Source organism: Opisthocomus hoazin, chromosome 1, assembly GCF_030867145.1.
Source record: "Opisthocomus hoazin isolate bOpiHoa1 chromosome 1, bOpiHoa1.hap1, whole genome shotgun sequence".
Classification (NCBI taxonomy): domain Eukaryota; kingdom Metazoa; phylum Chordata; class Aves; order Opisthocomiformes; family Opisthocomidae; genus Opisthocomus; species Opisthocomus hoazin.
In genome coordinates this window covers 19,548,712-19,572,238 of record NC_134414.1, presented here as the reverse complement: position 1 = coordinate 19,572,238, position 23,527 = coordinate 19,548,712, and the positions used below count along the sequence as shown (strand labels likewise).

The 23,527-nt window shown below is 44.4% G+C and overlaps 1 protein-coding gene across 2 annotated transcripts in view; it reads left to right on the top strand.

Annotated features, from left to right (window-relative positions):
* The first annotated feature begins 426 nt into the window (after positions 1-426).
* The window catches only part of PDGFD (platelet derived growth factor D), a 151,478-nt gene continuing 128,377 nt past the window's right edge, over positions 427-23,527 (top strand). For both annotated transcript variants that reach the window (XM_075418024.1, XM_009938499.2), the window contains exon 1: positions 427-871. In XM_075418024.1, coding sequence (XP_075274139.1) covers positions 742-871 — 130 coding nt within the window. In that variant the 5' untranslated portion in view covers positions 427-741. The remainder of the gene's footprint in view (positions 872-23,527) is intronic.

Here is a 23,527-nt window from a genome sequence, read left to right as displayed (position 1 = left end):
ACACTTGGCTGCGTGGCCTGTTTGCCAGCGGGGAGCCCCCAGCACCCGGCTCCCACCGGGCCCACCCGCGGTCCCGGCACGGCAGGGTCACCCCCGCCCCCCCCCCCCGCCACTTTCTGCTCGGGCTGGAGACAGCGCGGCCGGTAGCTCAGGGAGGGCCCGGGCACCGCTCCCTCCCGCCTCCCTCCCTGCCCCCGGGCCGCCCCCTTCCCCCGGGCCGCCTCTCCCCCCCGGCCCCCGCCGCGGATTGCGGGACGCTCCCGCCGCTCCAGACCCCGGCGGCGGCTCCTGCCGAGCGGAGCGGCGTGGCGCGGCGCGGCGGGGCGCGGCGGGGCGGCAGCGGCGCGCGGAGCGGCGCGGAGGCGGCGGCCCCTGGGGCGGCACGGGGCACGGCGGTGCCGGCCAGGGCAGGGGGCGGCGGGACCGGCCCGGGGGCTTTTCGCCTTCGCCGCGTTTGGGCGGCCCAGGAAGGCAGCGGGAAGTTCGGAGGCAGCCGCTTGGCAGCTGGGACTGCTGTTTCGGGTGGCGGGGGTTTCTTGGGGGTTTTGGTGCCTTTTTTTTTTTTTTTTTTTTTCCCCACTGCATGCAACTCTCCCAAACACACAAGCAACCCGCAACAACAACAACAACAACAACCAAAAAGTCCGGGAAGGGGGGGGAGAGCACGCCAGAGGGAAGCACCCTCGGCGGGGAGAGCCGGGTTCCTTTGCAGGGACGCGGTCCCGTCCACAGCGGATCCCAATGCGACTGCTCATCCTCCTCCTCCTCTACGCTGTCGTCCGTGCGAACTTCTGCAGCCGTCAGGGCACCACGGCCCCTGCCCAGAGCGGATCTATAAGAGCCCTGCGGTCCTCCAACATCAGGCGCGATGGTAAGCGTCCCCCTCACTTCTTTATTCTTTCGCAGAGGAAGCCCCGAGCCCGCAGCGCGCCCCTGGGGCTGCCGTGTCCCGTCCCCCCCCCGTCCCCGGGCAGCGGGGACCGGCGTCGGTCTGCGCGGGGGTGCCGTCCGGAGGCCGGAGGGGGTGGCCCGGGGTGTGCGGGAGGGAGGCGCGGCCCGAGGGGGCGGCTCTGCCCGGCGGCCGCTCCTCCGGGCGGACCCAGAACTCTTGAGGCCGACTCGGCGGAGGTTTCCCGGGAGCCGGCGGCCCCTCCGGGCTGCGGGCGGCGGCCCGTCCCTGACAGCGCGGGGTGCCGGGTCCCAGCCGCCGCGGAAGGAGGGTGCCCGCGGGCCCCGTCCCCTCGGTGTCCCAGTGATGTGCCGGCCGCCGGGGGCGGCGCGGGGAGGCCAGCGAGGCTGCGGCGGCTCCGGCCCGAGCGGGGCGGCTGCGGTGTCCGCTGCGGGGGGCCGTGGCGGGCGGGGGAGGGCGCGCGGGCGGCGCCGCCGTCGCCTCGGGGGAGCTGGGCGGGAGCGCGGCTCCGCTCCCCGCCTTTGGCCGCCTGTGAGGGCCCTCGGGGTGCCGGTCTCCTCACGGAGGGCCACCTCGGCGGGGCAGCTGGGCCAGGGCTGGGTGCCCGCCCGGGTCTGCCGGGCAGTGCCCCGCGAGGACTGGCCTCGTCCCTTGTGCCCGCCGCGCCTTTGGCAGGGGTGGGACGCCCAGTGATGGCGAGCGCCGAGGAGGGCGGCTGCAGGCTGTCGGACGCTGCCCGCCCGGTGGGAAGGGTGGTTTCAGTCGCCGTGTCTGGCCTGCGGCGTGTTTGCCTCCGCGAGCCCCCGGCACCTGAGGTGCTGTCGAGGGCCCGCGGCGGCGTGGGACGTGGGCGCCTCAGGTGAGCGGCCGGCGCGACCATGTGCCGTGGCCTGGTGATGAGGGAGTGCGGAGGCTGCACAGAAACGGCACCGCTGGAATTCACCTTTGGAATCCGGTCAGTTGCGGTCACAGATGAAGAGAAGCAGGTCTTTGGGCTTGGGGAGGGCGGTGAGCCCCTGGCCGGGGAGCAGCCTGTTGCGTTCCAGTGTCGTGTGGGAGGACCGGCTTTTGCACATTGCGGTCTGCCTTCTTGCAGAGCAAAATGCGAGATGTTCTCCCTGAAAATGAACAGAGTTAAGTTCAGTCTTCAAGTTAATGTCTTCCAGTTGCCAGCATTTATGTATTTTATAAACCCTTTTTAAAAACCCAGTCGCTTGAGCCATTTCCAAGATTGCACTCTGTCTTTGCCAGTGTTTATTTTTCAGCATGTATACAGTGTGTGTAATGGGTATACAGCTGACTTAGGAAGATGTTTTTGTTTCAGCTTTGGAGCCATACTGAACTTAATAGTCTTGTGTGTGCCTTTCCTAGTCACTGAAGGAAGGCATGGAGAAGGTGAAGAACTTCTTAGAACTCAGATAGCGAGTCTGGAAACAAGACAGAACTGCAGTACCTTCTGTCTCAGAAGTCAAATTTAATCTAATAAAAAATGTATGTGTTTGTAATAAAAGCATACGTCCATTATTTCAGTTTCATCTTTTAAAACTGTTGTGTATTTTATCAAGCTTCATGTCTTGTTTGCCCGGCATCTTAAACTTCATAGAAGAACTGAGACCGTCTCTGAACTGCACTAAGCAAACTTCCTTCAAGTCAAACTCCAAACAAGCTTTTTCATGCAAAACTGCAGTGATTTACTTAGGACTTCAAAATGTATTTTACTGTGAATTTCCCTGTAGAGTCGGTGAAGAAATCAGTAACCCCTAATATAAATAAAGTTTTCAGCTTACTGGCAGTGTGACGAGTGCTTCACTCTGCAGAAGACAACTTCCTGTGGTGAAACTGCTTCTTGGAGTTATGAAGAGAACAAGCCTACGAGAAATGATTCGTTAATTTCTCTTTTTCTAGTTGTGATCATTTAATGTTGTGATTAAGCTTTGTACCTTTAAAATTATCTTCCACAACGTGTAGGGCCTCAACCTTCTGGGTGCCAGGGTGGACTGGGAGTGGGGCTGTTTGGAAGCGGCAGATGTATGTGAAATTACGTGTTACCTTGGATGCTCCCTGGGCCATACGCTAGCCAGGCCTGCAGCCCACCGACGTAGTGGAACACACCCGTGCTGACGTCAGACACCTCTGTGGTCCTTCAGCGGGTGTTATCCGTGTACCGAGCAGGTGACACGTTTTTAGGGTGGCCACATGCAGACCCCTAGCACGCTGTAGCCTTGTTTGCTCCTTGCGCTTGGGAATCCTCTTGCTTTTTCTCTGCAAAGGGCAGCGTATTCTGGTATGGCCAGTGGAGCTGGGCATCAGGTCACAACATCTAAAGCAGGTCAGCTGCTGATCGGTTTGATTTTACTTAAATGAACCAAACTGTTGCTTGAGTTCGTTGACTGAAGGTCTGTATTTGTGCAGCCAAAGGTTATGAGCTGTATTCCAAATGTTGCATGCATGTGAGGAGCTCACAAGTAAAGTGTTTAGACCATAGTGGGCTGCAGGCCACTAAAAGTATTTCCGTCTTTTGTAATTTTCAGTGGTGTTTGTGTCTTGTTTTGGTCTGAAGCAGTGATATGGAATAGCATTAAAGATGCTGCTGAGTGAGACAGTGTTTTTTGCTTTGTAAGTATTTGCAGACATGATAGTATAGAGTAGGATCTAAGAGCACACAATATACTGGGTGTAATATGTTCCAACAGTCTCTCTCAAAACACACAGCAGGGATAAAAACTAGTATTATCTCCCAGGTTGATGATCACGATTATTACATTGTGGAGTTAAGAGCGGTACTGAAGAGGAAGCAAGGTCTGTTCAGCTCTTTAAAAAAATATTATATCTTGGCAAGTCAAAGACCACCTGCACGTTTTGTTGAAAAAAAACCCCAAATCATTTGGATTCCAGTCTTCTGTTACCTCCAAGCAGGATAAACTGGTGATACTGCATACACAGAGCTTTAATATGGAGGCTTGGTCTTGCTTCTGGCCGAAACAAACCTGTGCACTGTGCGTGACTCGAGATTGTCTTTCTTCTTTTAGGCTGAAAGAGGTTGGCCTATTTGTAACTGCTCTTAATTAAGACTGAGGTTGCTCTGGGAAGAAATCTATAGGTGAAGGGCAGCACATGGAAAAAAAGGTGCTGTTTCATGACTACCGAACCTAACCAGACTGTACGTCCTGCTGAAGTTATTAAGAATATAAATAACCTGCTTACAAGACATCCTCTTGTCCTAGTGGAAGGACGGGCATTGATGACTCAGCTGTCCAGTGTAGCACTAATCAATTTTTTAAAGTGTCCTGGAGATGCCAGCCACATTTATAGCATGTGCAGTATTATTTACTGAAATTGTTTATTAATGCCGTTACCTGTTAAGTCCTTTGAAGTTTGTCATAAAAACACACAGAGTGCTTCCAGATGCTTCCATTGCGCTCTCTGCCTCAGTTTCCCAAGTTGCAGTATGCAGGTACTACTGCCTAATTCGAAGCTGCCTGCTGTTTTGTTTCTGCTACTTTGGTTGTTTATGTGTACTTGAAAAGTGGAGATGATAAGTGCTAAGTAATATTTACTTTGTGGTGTCTAACTGAAACATTAATTGCTCATCTGTTACTGAACAAACATCTGTATGAATGCTCAATCTAGGAAAGTATGCCTAGTCTGTATACTCAGACTAAGCATCACTATACAGATTTTAGAAGTTAAAATCCAAAGTTTAAAGACAAGGCAGAACAGACCAGAGAGCATAGTGTCAAATCATTTCAGTATATAAACAACTGAGAGTCATGGAATCAGTATCTTCTGATGTGGATTTGAAAACACAACATCAGATGACTTCAGATAAGATTCTGGTCCCCTGCGGTTTTCATTTTGAATAAAAAAAAAAAAATCATAGAATCATAGAAAGTTTTGGGTCGGAAGGGACCCCTAGAGGTCATCTAGTCCAACCCCCCTGCAGCGAGCAGGGACACCGCTAACTAGATCAGGTTGCTCAGAGCCCTGTCCAACCTGGTCTTGAATGTTTCCAGGGATGGGGCCTCCACTACCTCTCTGGGCAACTCGTTCCAGTGTTTCACAACCCTCATCGTAAAGAATTTCTTCCTTATATCCAGCCTAAATCTACCCTGTTTTAGTTTAAAACCATTACCCCTCATCCTGTCACTGCTGTCTCTACTAAAAAGATTGTCCCCATCTTTCCTATGGGCTCCCTTTAAGTACTGAAAGGCTGCAATCAGGTCTCCCTGCAGCCTTCTCTTCTCCAGTCTGAACAAGCCCAGCTCCCTCAGCCTGTCCTCATAGGAGAGGTGCTCCAGCCCTTGTATCATTTTTGTAGCCCTCCTTTGGACCCACTCTAACAGTTGCATGTCCTTCTTGTGCTGAGGGCTCCAGAGCTGAACGCAGTACTCCAGGTGAGGTCTCACCAGAGCAGAGTAGAGGGGCAGAATCACCTCTCTCGACCTGGTGGCCACGCTTCTCTTGATGCAGCCCAGGACACGGTTGCCCCTCTGGGCTGCCAGCGCACATTGCCGGCTCATGTCCAGCCTTTCGTCTATCAGTACCCCCAAGTCCCTCTCAGCAGGGCTGCTCTCGATCCTTTCATCCCCCAGCCTGTATTGATACTGGGGATTACCCCTACCCAGGTGTAGGACCTTGCACTTGGCCTTGTTAAACCTCATGAGATTCACACAGGCCCACCTCTCCAGCTTGTCCAGGTCCCTCTGGATGGCATCCCGTCCTTCTGGTGTCTCAACTGTACCATTCAGCTCGGTGTCATCTGCAGACTTGCTGAGGGTACACTCAATGTCGCTGTCCATGTCATTGATAAATATATTGAACAGCATCGGTCCCAGTACGGACCCCTGAGGATCTCCACTTGTCACTGGTCTCCATCCGGACATTGAGCCGTTGACCACTACCCTTTGGCTGTGACCATCCAACCAATTCCTTATCCACCAAACAGTCCACCCATCAAATCCATGGCTCTCCAATTTAGAGAGAAGGATGTTGGGGGGACCGTGTCAAAGGCTTTACAAAAATCCAGATAGATGATGTCCATTGGTTTTCCCTTGTCCCCTCTTGTTGTTACACCATCATAGAAAGCCACTAGGTTGGTGAGGCAGGACTTGCCCTTGGTGAAGCCATGCTGGCTGTCTCGAATCACCTCCCTGGCCTCCATGTGCCTTAGCATATCTTCTAGGAGGATCTGTTCCATGATCTTCCCAGGCACAGAGGTGAGGCTGACAGGTCGGTAGTTCCCAGGGTCTTCCTTTCCACCCTTTTTGAAAAGGGGCACAATGTTTCCCTTTTTCCAGTCACTGGGAACTTCCCCTGACTGCCATGACTTTTCAAATATCATGGAGAGTGACTTGGCAACTACATCAGCCAGTGCCCTCAGGACTCTGGGATGCATCTTATCAGGTCCCATGGACTTCTGTACATTTAGGTTCCTCAGGAGGTCCCTAACCTGATCTTCACATACAGCTGGAGGGATTTTACCCTCCTGGTCTCCTTCATGGCATCCATCGACTCGGGAGGGGTGAGGAGAGAGGTTGCCAGTGAAGACTGAGGCAAAAAAGTTGTTGAGTACCTCAGCTTTCTCCACATCTGCTGTTACCAGTTTGCCGGTCTCGCTCATGAGCAGGGGTAGGCTTTCTTTGACCATCTTTTTCCGGCTGACATACCTGTAGAAGCCCTTCTTGTTATTTTTCACATCCCTTGCCAAGTTCAGCTCCAGCTGTGCCTTGGCCTTCCTGACCCCATCCCTACACAACCGCCAGCTTCCCTATACTCTTCCCCGGAAGCCAGTCCCTGCTTCCACTGCCTGTGCAGTTCCCTCTTCTTCCTTAGTTTGACCAGCCTCTCTTGCCTCAGCCATGCCGGTCTCTTCCCTTCTCTGCCTGACTTCTTACACTTGGGGATCGAGAGCTCTTGCGCTCTGTGAAATACATCCTTAAAGACCTGCCAGCTCTGTTCTGTTCCCCTGTCCCTGAGGACCGTTTCCCAGGGAGTCCTTCTGACTATCTCCTTGAAGAGGTGGAAATTTGCCCTCCTAAAATTTAGGGTCCTGACTATGCTCTTCATTATTCCGATTTCCCTCCGTAGCGTTAGTTCCACCAGCGCGTGCTCACTGCAGCCCTGGCTGCCTCCGATCTTGACATCCCCAACGAGCTCACTCACATTGGTGACCACCAGGTCAAGTATCGCATCCCCTCGGGTAGAGGTGCTTATTATCTGGCTTAAGAAGTTGTCCTCAATGCATTCTAGGAACCTTCTGGATTGCCTACAGCTTGCCGTGTTGCTTTTCCAGCAGATGTCGGGGTGGTTGAAGTCCCCCAGAAGGACGAGAGCCTGCGAGCGTAAAGCCTCCTGGAGCTGGAGGAAGAACGCTTCGTCTATCAGCTCCTCTTGATCTGGTGGCCTGTAGTAGACACCAACCACTAGGTTCCCTTTGTTGCCTCTCTCTCCGATTCTTACCCATAAGCTTTCAACCTGCTCGTCGTTATTCTTCAGGGACAGCTCTTCACTCTGTAGTGTTTTCTTGATGTAAAGGGCAACGCCCCCGCCCCTCCTTCCTCTCCTGTCCCTTCTGAACAGCCTGTAGCCATCAAGAGCTACATTCCAGTCGTGGGATTCATCCCACCAAATTTCCATGATGGCAATCAGGTCGTAGCTTTCCAGCAGCATGATTGCTTCCAGCTCCTCCTGTTTGTTTCCCATGCTGCGTGCATTTGTATAGAGGCATTTCATCTGAGCTGTCGGCCTCATTACCTTCATAGCAGAGCACCCCTTTTTTCCCTTGAGGTGTTTCATGGGTATTTTCTTGTTGGCACCTGATACCTCAGGCACCTCCAGCTCCCTTCCGCAAGACTTCCACATTGCTGCAATGTGCCTCGCATGCTGCTGGGCAACAGGTTGAGGGCTCCTACTAGCCTCCCATCCCTCTAACCATTGTGTATCCTCCCCTAGCCTGTCGCTGGCAAGCCTGATAGGTTACCCTTCCCCCTTAACCTCTAGTTTAAAGCCCTGTCAATGAGCCCTGCGAGCTCCTGGGCAAAGATCCTCTTCCCCCTTTGAGAAAGCTGGTTCCCATTTGATCCCATCAAGCTTGGTGCTGTGTATGTCATCCCATGGTCAAAGAACCCTAAGTTCAAATGGGAACTTGCAAACTTTGGTTTGCTTGTGTGCCACCAAAATACAAAGAAAAATTGTACTTTACCATTCTGGGGAACAGGCAACAGCTTTAGGCTCTTTGATGGCCTGTCCAAAGGATGTGGGTCATTAGCTCTACCCACCTCTTCCCTGTGTTGGTTTGTGCCTAAGCACAGGGAGAAGTATTTGATTATCTGGGCAGTATTATCTCACCAAATAGGTGTTAACTGTCTGTTCTTGGGAAAAGACATAGTTGGGGTTTTTTTCATACCACTTTGGAATGGGTCTTTTGTCGCTAGTGGTATTGGTATCCTCAGTTTTGGAATGCACTTATTGAGTTCTTTTGTAATAGGCTTGTATATATGTTTGTTAAAGGACTCTGGTAACATAAAACTGTGTCAACTGAAAAACAGCTAAAATAAATTTGCTTTTATAAGCTTTATTTTCCTGATTGGTTTTGTAGGTTTAGTAAAAAAAAAATCTGTGTTTCAGGCTTCATCAGATTAAAAAAAAACACATAGTAATTTAGCTGTTGCAATGCACTTTGGTCTACAAATGTTTGACTTTGATGATGTCTCTTATCTGTATAATTAACTGTTTGGACTGAAGTATCAAAGGATATTGCAGGAGAATTCCAACCCTGACTCAGCAGCAAGCAGCATGGAGGAATTCTCCAAAGGAGCTTTGAAACATGTTTTATCAGACAGATGTATATTATATAGTGGAAGTCACTTCGCTTATAAACTCTGCAAACAGTTCCTCAACACTTCTTTTTTTTTTAATATTTTTGTATAAAACTTAATTAAGCCAGCTAATTCTTAAAAGGCTTGCAGAGAAAACTTGATAATTTTATTGCTTTGATTCTTAGAAACTCAACGCTGCTGAAAATTCTAAAATAATGGTTTTTTTCACTATGGTCCCAAAGAGAGGTGGTGTTTTATAAAACACCTAGGAATAGGCATAAATAGGAAACTTACGGGAAATCATCAGTGCAGTAACATTCTTCATGTCCTTAACTTTGAGCATCTTTACAATTTGATTAAAGTCAAGGGGCTCAGTCCTACAGGATTCTGTGATAACAAAGCTTGAATAGCGTATATGTGAGACGATGTCAAGTAAAACTAACTAGATCTTATGATGAAGTAAGAATATGAGTATTTGCAAAATTTGTCAAATATACTGTTAAAAAAGCAGGTACCATAGGCATGAGTATTATGTACATGCATATACAGAATAAATATATATTGTATCTTTTACCTTTTATCTAGTATAGGATATTATATGTGCGCATACATAATACATAGATCAGAGAACACAAACACAGGGAAATAAGAATAAGCACACAATATAACTGGTTCCAGATTAGCATTAAAATCATAAAAATACTGTACCCAGGGACTTTTTTTTAGAATATTAAAAAAGAAACCCCAGATTTAATGTAATTTTTTGAAGTCCTAGTTGAACAATGAACTTCGACAAATATTTCAGCCCAACTTTTTGAGGTATTTGGGATCCTCGTTACATGATGTTGTTAGCTATGTAATTTATGGAATTTGGGTTGAAAGTAACAGTTCTGTTTAAAAATGTTTGTCATTTTTCCAGGTTGTGAGTGGAAGTTCTGAAAGTAATTTACATGTTATTAAAATTTTCATTAAGTAAAAAGGAACTTATAGGGAAAAGGATTATCGAAGGCAGAATTTCTTTCAACAAAATAATATACAAATTCACTTCATTACATTTCTGGCACTCCTTTAGATTGGGTGTAAATATTACATAAAAGGAACAAATCTGAAAAATGTGTGTTATTTGTGCAGCGAGAAACTCCTTTGGGGAACAGTAAATTAGAAAGACAGAGAACAGCTTGCATTTCATACCTCTAATAATAGCATATATCCAAAAGATGCAGCACAAGTTTGTATGTTTTATAGTCCATTCTTTTCATATGGATAGCCTTGCTGATATTAAAATATATCTGCAGCAAATTACAGACTGATCTGTTTAACAGCAAATAAAATATCTTACAGAACTGGCTCTGAACACAGGAAAAGTAGGCAGCTGCCTGTGATACCAAACTCCAAAAGGCTTCAAAATATCCAGCTCCTTGTTGCCTCCAGAGCAATAATGATGACCTCCAGAGGTCACTTCCAACCTCAGCTGTTCTGTAATGGCACCTACTGCAGCTGACAGATGGGGGGCGATGGGTGGAACATAGCCTGCCTCCAAAGCAGCAGTTGCCTTCCCTGTCTCTCCTGTGCTGCTTTCCCTCTTTCTTGCTCTCACCCCTTTTCCACGCTCAGCAGTAGCAAGAACATGAAGTCTGGTTCTTCCACAGCTCTGGGCCCAGCTGCATGCTTTCTCCTTGCTTTCCTCTCCATTCCTTGTGTAGCAACGTTCAGTTTTGCCTACCCAGCTGAGAAACCTTGAGTTAGCTCTCAAAGGTCGTAGCATGTTCCCAAGAAGAGAAGGGCAGCCTGGCCCTACCTGCTCTGGCTTTTGTGGACCTGCAAGGATTTGACACTAGGATATTAAATGAGTTCTAAGGAACACCATGAAGACTCTGTGTTGGCATTCTCTGTAGTAAGAATTTGCCTATTAATGCAGGAAAATTTACTAGTACTCCTTTTAGTTAGTTGATTCAAGCTATATTCAATAAATGCTCCCAAAAATCTTGCTATTGTATTTATGAGATAGATTGATTATGTTATACCACATTTTGGATAAAAGAGACCACTTATATCACTGCTTCTGGTGAGGATCTCTTGGCTGAAATACTGGATTTTGTAGTGTTACTCAGCAGTTTGTTTCAAATTAATCTCCTGTTTACAAAGCTAAGGACATGTCCTGTTTACAATGTCAAACCGGCTAGATTTTCTTTTGGGAGTTTGGGTTTGGCTTTAATATTTTTGGTAGTGAATAAACCCTACATGATCTCAAGCTTCCTATTGTACAAGAGTAATCTCCAGTTTCGTGTTTCCTTTTTGATCTGTGGCCCACGCTGTGAAGGCCGACATCCCGTATTTCTGCTTTGGCAGTCAGAGCTTTGCATACTTGGAGGTGGTGCAGGAGGACACATGTCTACCTTCTGGACAAACTTCCTGCCAATGTATTTCGTCTCTGCTGTGCATTGGGACTCGATGATGTTAGACTCTGTAAAAATATTTATTAAACACTAGGTCCGTGAAAAACTTCAAAAATAGCCGTCTTGACCTTTGTTACTCTGAAATCAGTGACAAAACTTCCATCAGCTCTCAGTGCAGCAATGTCTGGCTCATAGTTTACATGAATTAATACAGGATGAAAGAAAATGCTTAGGAATTCAGTTATGAGTTTGTTATAGAATCATAGAATCATTTATGTTGGAAAAGACCCTTAAGATCATCAAGTCCAACTGTTAACCTAACACTGCCAAGTCCAGCACTAAACCATGTCCCTAAGCGCCACATCTACACTTCTTTTAAATACCTCCAGGGATGGTGACTTGACCATTTCCCTGGGCAGCTTGTTCCAATGCTTGACAACCCTTTTGGTGAAGAAATTTTTCCTAATACGCAAACTAAACCTCCCCTGGCGCAACTGGAGGCTGTTTCCTCTCTTCCTTTCATGTGTTACTTGGGAGAAGAGACTGACCCCCCGGGTTCCCTCAGCCGCTCCGCATAAGACTTGTGCTCCAGACCTTTCACCAGCTTCATTGTTCTTCTTTGGAAGCTATCCAGCACTTCAGTGCCTTCCTTGTAGTGAGGAGCTTATGTAGGTAAGCTTTACAGTACTCAAAGTTAAGATATTCTGTTAGTGTCCATGCACAGAAAAACCCCAAATCCTTTGCACTGTTAGAGATGAAGTGTTAACTGATGTAGTAACAGAATGTGTAGCGAAAGTACAAAACAAAGCCTCGTGGGTTCAACGTGTCCGTCTGCTCTTTCTCCTGTACTGACAATCTTGTGTGTCATCCGCAGGGTATGCTACAAGAGACTTCAGCTGCAGTACATGTCTAAACAAGACTTTAAGGAAACCTGTCAGGATTTTTCAGTGTTTTGCATTGTTTCTGTTTGTTTTTAAAGAGGCTCCAAGTATAATATGCGTGGGTTTTTGTTATTGTTTCTTCTTGGATCAGTTGCAGGAGATTTTTCTCATAGTTGTATTTCTAATCTGATGTGACTCATAACCAAGTGGATTGAGGATATAGCAGAGACCCAGACTGGTCAGAGGGAAGGAATAAAAATAGGTAGACAGAATGTTGATTACCAGAAATATTGTGGAATTGTGAAACACTTTATGTACCATTGTGCTCTTAATCTTTCAACCAGGAATTTGCTTGAAAGATAAATCTTTTGCTTTAGCAAATCGGTGGCAGACATGTTGCATGAAAATGGCAAGTAGGTGGTAAGAATGCCTTTGGATTCTTTGTGGAAGAGGACCAACTCAGCCTCTTAATTATGATGTCTCAGCAGGGATAAACACTGGTAGGAATGACTTCACTAGCGCATCCAGATGTCAGTAGAAGTTTTTAAGACCTCATCACAGAAGCCTACAGAGAATTTGCTACTCCAGAATTGATGGAAAGCCCCAAAGTTATGGTGCTGGTTCTTTTCCTGGATCAGGCTGTAGGCCTTTTCCCTTGCTGCTGTAAGTCGCCTTCACGTTGCTGTGTTAGGTTGCTGAATGTTTGGAAGTCAGCACAGGGGGATGCTGGTTTGCTCCACTGCTGTCCATGTGGTATGACCTGGGGCTCCCAAACCCCTGTTCCTGCATGTATCCCTGTTGTTTTGGTAGGGTAGCTATGTAGTTGTGAGATGGGGAAAGATATTCTTTGCTGCTTCCATCCTCATAATGGCAGAGAAAAGTTCTTTGCTTTGTTAAACTTGGTTTTATTTTTGTTTGTAATTAACACTTGTCACCCAGGAGAGCTTAATGACATGCTATGCATTTCTCACCAGTTCCCATCATTCATCAGATCTCGGAAAGTGGGAGCCAAAGTTAACCTTCTAAGCAAGAGCTACAATTCCCACACCATATAGTAGCAATCTGGCTGAGCCTAGTATAAATGTGATCTGCTTTTTCATAATTAGTACCTCCAGAGTCAGTTCTCCGATGGTACACACCACGTTTACTGCACAGTGCACTCAGGGTGTCTTGCGTGGTGCCGCTGAGAAATGGATGCAGCGACAACCCCACCTTTGCAGCACCCTTGAGTGATGCCAAGGTTTCTTGGGTCTGTCCTTGGACTTGTGTAGCAGAGCCAGGTTCTGATGTTACATCCCTGTTGTAGTTTAACCTGGCAGCTGGCAGCTAAGCAGTAGGCAGCCGCTCGCTCACCCCTCGGCTTCTGCCCCAGCGGCATGGGGAGGAGAAATGGATAAAAGGGAAAACTCGTGGGTTGAGATAAAGACAGTTTAATAAGGCAACAAAGTAAATAATACTAATACAACTACTAATGGTAATAATAATGCTAATAATGAATATGCAAAACAAACTATATACAATGCAATTTTCTCCACCGCCTGATGGACAATTCACAGCCAGTCCCGAAGCAGCATTCGTGGAACCCTGAACTCATGGATTTTGTGAAATTTCGCAAAACTCCTGAAAAAGACTGAATTCCTGGAAATATTTGAACTCCTGCACAAGAGAGGATTTGAACTCATGGAAAAGAGAAGAGCAGATTCCTGCCCCCCAGCAAACCTCTATTAATAAACTTGAGCATGACGTCCATGGTATGGAATATTTCCATTGGCCAGCTTGGCTGGCTGTCTGGCTGTGCTCCCTCCCAGCTCCTGCACACCTGCTCATTGGCTGAATATGAGCTAAGTCCTTGATTTCATAGCAACAACTGGAAACATCAGTGTTATCAACATTCTTCTTGTACTAAACCCAAAACACATCAGTAAATGGGAGGACAATTAACTGCATCCCAGCCAAAACCAGGACAATCCCCCATCTCCATGCATAGAGCCTGCCTCCCAACAGACTTCAAGACATGAGTAATTCCCTTGGCCACATGACAACATGGAAACAAGCGTCACTCCAGAAAAGAAACTTGTTTGCACCACAGAGGAGCATCATGCCATACTCCAGTGCACATCTGAGGACCTGTCCTGGACCGGCATCGTTCCCACAGTGGCAAGCAGCGGAGGATGAGAAGTGGACCAGTATGGCTGTTCAGCCTGCTCTTTCCCCAGTCCCCTAACCAGCCACAGCACGTGTAGCAGGCCTTCACTGGGCAGCATTCATGTGTTTGATAACATTTCTCTGTGGGCATTAACACTATATGGTAATACATTCTGTTTCATTGTAGGAGTCAAGCCCTGACAGCTTGGAGAGGCAGAAGTGCCACCCCAGCAGTCCTTACCTTGTGGGCAAAGACTGGAGATCCTGCCAGGGTGCAGCCATCCTTAAAATGCTCTGTCCTTGCTGCCTATGCTGTCCCACCTCCTGTCCACTTTCCCACTCAGAGTTGCCACCATTTTTGCAGGCTCAGAGCTGTGTGACATACTGAAGTAAAATAAGAGGGCATGTGGATGGCCGTTTTTGGAGAACAGGGAATCATACAAAATGACAGTGTGATGTCCTGCATAAAAATTGAGTATTTTGATTCTCACATACTTGCCTGAAAATAACTCCTGTGGCGTGCGAGTTAAATGAGTCTCCCCTCCAAAGAAACCCCAGAACAAAACAGGGAAAGGTGTTTATCCTGGTTTTGTTTTTTTGCATGTTCCTTGGGTTTGGTTTCATGTAGTGCGTAAGGAAACAGAGGAAGGCCGTGAAGAAGAAATTGTAATGACTTGATATATCTGTTCAGTTTATTTTTTTGAAGAATGACTTTAAAGGTTTTTTTATCAGTATGTGCAGGATATTTTTCAGGACTTGCAGGTGATGCCTTTTATTTTTGTACAAGGACCTTGCCTCAGGATTTCTCTCTGCAGCCTTACAATGACATTGCTGTTTCCTGATGCTGCTGCTATTTTTTGTGCCATCACAAACTCTTGCAGGACCTAAAGTTAAGCCTTGTCAGAAAGACTGCTTTTCAGCTTACCTTAGGCAAGCCGTTAGTCAAAATACTGACTGAAGAAGCGTCCCGTTTTTCTTACCAAAGAGAAACAGAATGTATTTCTATATATGCTTTTGCAATGAAGTGATTGCAAATTTAAGTACAAATCACTGTAGTTTTAACAGTGCTTTTCTAGCACTTCATATTCAAAAAGGCCTTCAAATATGATCAGCCAAACCAGAACAGAAATACCCAGAGCTGCCTTGTTTCTTTCTAGAGAGGATAGCCAGCCTGGTCACCTAATGTGGCTTCTGCTTCCCTTCTGTTCATGGGGGCGGGAGACACTAATTTCCTCTTCTTATTCATTATAAATCTATATTGTTGATTTTTTATTTTTATTTTAGATTTACTGTGGCTAAAGAAAAGCCTATACTTAAGAGACAAAGCAGCATGAACTTTACAGTATTAACATTATTTTGTTGGCTTGATGCTTTTGCCAGTTTAAAATTTCTTAAAATTAGCAGAATAGAGGATCCGATGCCAGCGCATGAGTCCAGGCAGTTCTGTAAATTGGTTTTGACAGAGGTTCTTACCCATGCAGCAGCAGCTGGCACAGCTTTTCAGAGACCATGAGTGGGCCTGCTGAAAGAGCTGACTAGAAGAAACCCAGGGAGTTCCCTCTAGAGATGCAGCTGAACTATGAGAAAGCTACATGCCACGTCCAAGATACACTGTGCTTGCTTATGAAGGATACTAATAAAGAGTTCATACCCCCAATGGTTGCTGTATGATTTCATGTGCAATGTCCATTTTTTTCCTACACACATGTACCATTTTTGTTAAAAAGTTTGTGAATTTTGACTTTTCAATGCTGACAGAAAAAGAAAGTTGAGAACAGACTGACAATACTGGGAGCTCATGATTTCTGGTACCTGTCAAATCCCTGCATTTACTATATTGAAAACAATGCACTGCCCTTGCAAACTTCTTGCTAAATATTTGCTCTTATAACAAGGCAAAGGAAAGCAACTCAAAAAGAAGGAAGAAAAAAGATTTTAGCAACAGAGACATTTTCATTTCAGTTCTTGCCAGGACAAAAAAAAAAAAAGCCATTTCCATATGACTGAACATTTGGGATTAACCTCAAACATATTTAAAAAATGAAATTCAACGTCACATCAGGTACAAAGTGGGATTGACTATACAGCCTTACGTGTACAAGGTAAAGAAAACAGAAGAATTAAAAATGTTATCTTTCCTATTGTTAGATTCATTGTCGGGCCAGACGCAGCAGGACTAAAGGGCGAAATCATGCAAGTTGAGCATGTGCGTTAGCAGCCATGTACTGAGTGTCAGAGGGAAGATGGGGAAGGCACTGCCACTTCGTCTCAGTTTCCCACTTAATCTTCCCCTTGGGTGTACACACACAGTGCAATAGAAAGGTTGTTGTTGTAAATAACCACTAAGGCACAGAGAGGTGGAAGAAGTTGGGTGGTGTGTTAAGACTCCTCCCTACTCCCTGCTGAAGTACCTGCTCCGTGTCACGCTGATGAAGATCGATGGGCATCCCCTCGTTCCAGTGTGTGCTGGACGGGGCTCCCTCCTGCCTCCTCCCCTCTGCCCGAAGAGCTGAAGCCACAGCTTAGCCCTGTGCTAGCAAACAATCCAATATATTGCCCCGTGTGACTTTTTGCAGTTCCTCCCTGTGGTACTGCAGCGTTTGCTAGGAGAAAGAGACGATGTGTTCCGTCTCTGTATTCCTCACTGAGCCGCCTGGGAGAGCCAGCCACCTGCACCTCAGGTGAGGCATACATATCTTCTGCGTCATTTTGTGTCTGCGCATGCCATTTTCACTTCCTGCAGAAGATGGACAGTGGTGTAGATCCTGTCTTCACCTTACTCCCAAGACTGGGAATAATGCAGTTTTAAATACTCTGTCATTGTGCTCAGTTTGTACAAAAGTGATTTACTGTAACTGTGACCTTATTAAGGTAGTGTGATTTCAGCTGCAATTCACCTCTTACTAATGACTGGTAAATAAAGAGCTAATCTATTTTACAGCTTTTGTGTTGCAGAAGTTCAGGTATTCAGATAACTTAATTACCACCTAATTTCCACACTACCTTGAATAGTTGCTCTAATCTGACAATTTTGAGACCTCTTTGCTGAGAGGAATCAAGCTGTAGTGAAGCAGTTAGTGCCACTGCATTTTGAGTGAGGTCCATGTTTCCAGTATTGACCGGTATTCCTAGATTCATACTCTACAGATTCTTATTTGACTTCTAGTAGAGAAAAGCAGGAATAGAGCTGGCTAAACTATGTATAAAACAATTACGGCTTTTCTCCCTTGTGGTTGGCAGAGGAGAAAGGAATATTACAGAAAACATGAGAGCAGCATCTTCATGTGTGCTTTCCTCTAGATCTGGTATCTGGAGTCCATCCTGTATGCAAAGAAACAGATGTTTGAGGAATCTGGACAGAAAACAGTTTCTGGCATTGTGTCTCACAAATCCATCAGGATCACTCAGTCAATACTGGGGCAGCAGCTGAATCCATCTAATTTTAAGCACGTAAATTAAGAGTTACTCTTTTATAAGCTGTATTATTCTCTAGTGGTTACTGTCTCTCCCTGTGATTATTCTGGCATAAAATGTAATGAATACACCCCAGACAGCTTCGGTTGTCTCCCCTGGGAGAAATCCTCTGGTGCGGAGGTGGTTCAGGCTTGCATTCACGCTGCCACTGATGGCAGTGTTAAGTGGAGGTCTTAGGGCATCTCTGGAGAGATTTCTGGTTTCCAGCGCTCTCAAGGATGCCATGCAGTATTACTTGATTCTAGTGTAAATATCTGTGTTTCCATAGAGCATTCTGTGCTCTATGGAACTCATGCTGTAACATTTGTGTTTATCTCTAACTCTATGCTGTAACATTTGTGTTTCATTCCTTCGACTCTTCTTGCCAGAATAATTTCAGAACAATCATTTTCTATTTGCCTCTGTTTTGAGAAGAATCCCTTCTACAGAGCAGGTGACATTATCAGCCAGGGAGAAGGTTCCTGTGTGACTTACAGTTAGGATTTCTCTCCAGTAAGTGCAAATTGTTATAAATTTAGTTAGGTCCACTATCCCTGGTAGTATGGATGGGATCTAAGCTGATGCTCATCTCTGATTGTCTGGGACCTAACTGCAAATTCAGGTGTCCAAACGGTGCAGTTTTGTTAACAGGCCCAACAGCCTTCTATACAAACTGTGTACAGAACTTTTCATTGTTCTGATGATAGGCACGGGAAAGCAGGTCACGCTTTTTTGCTTCTACAGTTTTGGTGCTGTCTGGACATAAAACTTTTATAGTACAGTAACAAATGTATTGTTCTCAGCCATAATCATGTTTTATATTTCAATGAATATCTTTGTAAGCCTGTGTTGATTTGAGGAATTGGTGTCACATGATCTTGCTAAAATTAATAGCATTGTGAAGGTCTATTTACTTTTTGTATTGTTTACATCTGTTGCATAGAAGACTGAATGCTCATGGGGCTGCTATGCTCTGGAGACTATTCTGCACAAATCTTCATAAAATCTGCAAATTTTTCTTTATGATTGGTTTTTGAGGGAGTTTCTTCCTAAATATAGGGCTCGATTGTGTAATAAAAACATTGGTAATCAAAAATGCATGCTTTCTAGTTTGAAAAAGAAACCTATGTCAAATCATGACAGCTCATTTGAAGATATGAGCGAAATGTAATATTTTTCAAGATATAACACATAGTACTGGCTAACTGCCAAATGCTGTTTCATTGAGGTCTGTCAAATTCTACTACCTGAAATATTGCTGGTTTCCTAATTGTGTATGGAATTGAAGAACTATTTTTATCCCTTGAGTAACAGCTCAAATTTTGTATCAGAATAGGATGCAGTTCATTAAATACCCATATTTTCTATATTTACAGTAGATTGAATGGTGGTGTTGGCATTTTTTTCAAAATCTTGAGACTTCTGTTGCTGCTGTACAGAAATTTCACTTTCGTTATTCTTGGTTTCAATTTACCTGGCAAGCGCAGAGTAAATATTCTGTTTTCATTTTGTTTAGTTCACTCAAAATTGAGAAATCGGTTTGGGCTTACAAGAAACCACAAAACAAACAAAACACGAACAGAATGATTTTTTTTCACTTTCAGTCCGTAAGTAAAAAACAACTACAAGTGTGTGAAGTCAGCACTGCATAAAAAACTCTCCAAGAGACAAATAGGAACATACCTGCACAGATGCTTTGAAAAAGATTTAAATTTTCACTTCATTTGATTTTGGGGCCTATGAATCACTTCAGAAATATGGCTGCTATTGTGTGAATAGGAGCAATGGGAGTTCATTAATAGGCAGTATTTCCTTTATTTACTAAGTCAACTTGAATGCAAAACATGTTATGGTACTTCTTTTTCTGATGCTTTCAACACAATTAAGATAATTTTATTTAACTAAGAGCTATTTAAAATGCTGGGATATGCACATTTTAATTGAATTCTGATTTCTATCCAAATGCAGCTTGATGCAAATCTCAGTCAAAACAATCATTTTCATTATTACGAATATGTTCTCTGACATCTTAAAAAAATCATAAAATTCAAGATGTGCAATAAATTTATGGTGAGACAAAGTAGCTTTAACTATTATTAGACATAACTCATCTTCCTAGGGAGCAGAGAGAATTGCAAGATCTTGTGCTAAGTTATATTTAATTGGAGACAAATATGTTCTTAATGGTTGTGTCTTTAAATATTCTTTTAAAGCAAACAAACCTGAAAACTAAAAATGAAATCTCAGATTAAAGATATAAAGATATAAAGATAGGTTTCCTACTAGTAGCTTTAAATCCCAGCTGAAATCTCAGCTGTGAATCAATCCATCTTCCCAACTCCACAGTAGATCAGAAAATATGTCATGAAGTCAGTCACTCTATCTCAGGTCCTGGCTGCAGGCCTTTGACATGCGTGTGCGTGTGTGTGTATGTGTTTGTATGTACATCTCAATGTATGTATGTATGTATGTGTTTGCCTTGTGCTTAAGGCATTCTTACACGTTTACATTTAGATTCAGTCTGCCTTACTATGTGTTTAAATGAGGCAGAAATATAACTGGTAGAGAAAAAAGTCCATTTTACCAAACTTCTGTGGTTTGAAAAATGGGGCATCTTGTTAAAGCTTCCCGTGTAATTGAGGAGGAGAGAAGGGCACCTGCAGAGAACCATTCATCCCATTTGTTTCAGATGTCTGCCTTCAGGTGGGATGAATTACCTTCCGCGTGTGCCACCCTTTTGCACTCCATACAGAGCAAGTCGAGGGCAATGAAGTCACTAGCAGAGCAATCTCAGAGAAGTACCTAAAAATATTCCTGTTTTTATCACTCTCTGAGAAATGCGACTTTGGTCTTCTTGATCTCTTCAAAATACTGCATCTTTACAGTAAGATTAAAAATTTCTTCAGAGTCATGAACAATGGCATTGTACTAGTTATTTCTGACTTGCAAGTGATAGCAGTATGTCACTCTGGGAGTGTGAGCTTCAAGAATAATATTCGCTACTACTGCTTTTGGGATCAAAAGTGGAGGGTTGACACTACTGTGGGAATCAGGGTCGGTTTAGGATCAGATTTGGCTTCTTCTTTTTTTTTCCCCGGATCTGTTCAGGCTGTTATTAAACAGACTTAGACCAGCATATATATTTGCGCAAGATCCTGCGTTAGCAATTTTTTATGTGTACAGAGGTCAGCTGGGATTAATATGTATCGCCCTTGCCAGCTGTTTTAGACCTCATAATGGCACTGGGCTCTGACTCATGGAGAATTAATTTGTCAGAGGTTTCTGGCAGAGACTGAAATCTCTGCTTGTAAGGAAGCCTAGCTGAAGGTATACAGTCACAAAAGTTGAGCCAGAGGTTGCTGCAGAATTGGAAGTAGTGGAGGGAATAGGGGTTGTTTGAATGTCGACTGCAAACATCATTAATCTTGTTGTGGTATCCTAGGAAGGTACCTTTGGGTGCAGGCTGGTTGTATGAATGCGTAAGTGCAAACATGAACCTACACTTTTTGAGCCCATTACCTCTCTGAATCTTTGCAGTTGTGTTTGTCTCACTGCTCAGCTGAAGCCTCTCTCCCTTCTCCCTCTTTTCCTTCATCCTGACCAAACCCACTCAGACATAATGCTGCCTTCAGACCTGTGCCTGCAGATCTCCTCCCTGGACCTGCAGCTGTAGCACGGGGGGGTCATTGACTTCTACATGTGTTCCAGCACCTCAGGCTGTGTAATGGGGGATAATTGGTGGCTGTCTAGCCCTCTCATGTTGTAAGATACAGTTTTCCCTTGTTGATCAGCAGATGTAAAAGCAAAGAAAAAGTAAACAATCCCCCACTTATTCAGAATTTAAGATGTATTTTCTTGCTTAACATAAACCTGTCTAAATGCAGATATAAAATGTCTAAATCTTACCATGTTAAGGCCTAAACTTTATTTAATATATTGAATTCAAATAAAATGTAATTCTTCAGACAGCAGAAGTAATGCAACCTGATCTCTTAAGGCTTTGTACCTCATTGGTAGGCTGTGCTGTGAAATGTGAGCTGCATCTGAAACTTTTCCAGTGTTAAGGCATACAGTAATGTTCCTCCTCTGGATTGCCTGCTGATCAATGAGGATAAGGCTCATGCTACTTCCCTGCTCCCAGGGAGGCATTAATACAGTCTCTCTTCTCTCCATTTTCCTGACTGTCTTCAGAAAACTAACAGAACTGAAATACCTTTGAGGCTTTTATCCTCAGTTTAGCCAACAGATTCAATAGTTATTAGGGAAGCTCACAAATGGGAATATAGGCACAGAGCAAATTCACACTGGTGATGTTATTGAGCGCTAAAGTATTAAAAAATAGATTCTGTGTATACCTTGAAGTCCATTTATGGAAGCACTACAACATTAACTCAGTCCTCAGTGTTGCCTGAGCTCTCATCCCACTGGAGTGTGGGATAAAGCTAGCAGGGACTTCAATGGGAATAGAGTATTGAGAGCTTTCAGAAATCCCCATCCAGCCATATTTTTATTTCTCAAAGAATTATACGTATTTCAGATAGTAGAATTTAAACACATAAGAAAGTCAGAGTCATAGGAAGTAGGGAATTTCTCTTCTTGAAAAAGGAGTGTCTCTTCTTGAAAATGGTAATAGTCAAAATGATGAAAGCAAGAGTCTGTAGATATTCTGTGCCATTAAGAATGGACATAAGGTATGTATATCTAAACTTGCCAGTAAAGGTAGTTAATGTGTGATTCCCATCTGAAAGTAGAACATATGCATAACATATACATTATGGTCTGCATGGGAGTAGTAGAGAGGTAAATCACATTTTCGACATTAGACTAAGATTTATATCTTTGTAGGAACACTATGAATGTATAAGATTTGGTTAGTGTTGTGCAATGTCTCTGAATGCAAAACAATTGCAATTAGAAACCGAGTGTTTTCTGGACATCCAAATACTGTTTCTGGTTCACACGTACTGCATTTAGAATACAAAAAACCCATCATAGCTCAGTGTGCCCCGTTTCGTCCTTTTTAAGAGAAGATCGCAGCCCATTCTTATTCAGCACTTTACATTATTTCCTTCCAACTGCTGGTGTTAAGAAAAAGGTATTTGCATGCTTGGACTTTTGTCCACATAACTTGTGGTTTAAATGGTGTAATTATTAATCAGTTTTCTTTTCAAAATTAAGCTTGAAAAGCTTTAGATTCTGATACACCAAAAATGCAAACGTGAGGAAATAGAGACATGTCCAGTGGGGACTTTAAGTCTTGCTTTTTTGATTTACAGCTGTGAGGTATCTTTTTATTTGGGTAAACAAACTGCACAAAAAAGAGATATAAGAGCTAGTGAATAGAAATGCAGAAGTGAGAGGGTGTATAAATAACAGTAGAGAACAGCTAAAATGGGATTATTTCTTTGACCCTCTTTGGGGATAGATGATGGAACCCGATTTAACTGAAAAACAGCGTTTCTGCAGAGGTCTTGTAAGGATTTATTTACACAATAAATTCACTTGCGAAAGTTCAAGTGGTAGAAGGCCTGATTCAGAATATTTCTACAGGGTATTTGATTGCATCTAATGTGAGACAAATGGTTTAATAAGTTTTGAGCAATGCTAAGACACTTCTGGATTTGACCATATGCCCTGGAAAATAATGACATTGCTACCATTGTTTCTAATGTGCAGAACCTGGTCCTGAATTAAATTGCACAGAAACTATCACTAAATTAACTAAATGTTTCTAGGGCTATGAATCCAAATAAAATTACAAAAAAATATAATAAAAAAGATGTTTTCTTTTGTTATCTAATATTACAAAGCTGCTTATGCATGTTGTAGTTTTAGGTTGCCCTCTGAGGAACTTGGCACAAGTACTATCAGAAGAAAAGTATCAGACTGAATAACTGATTTGGCCTGTCCCAGCAGTTCCTACCA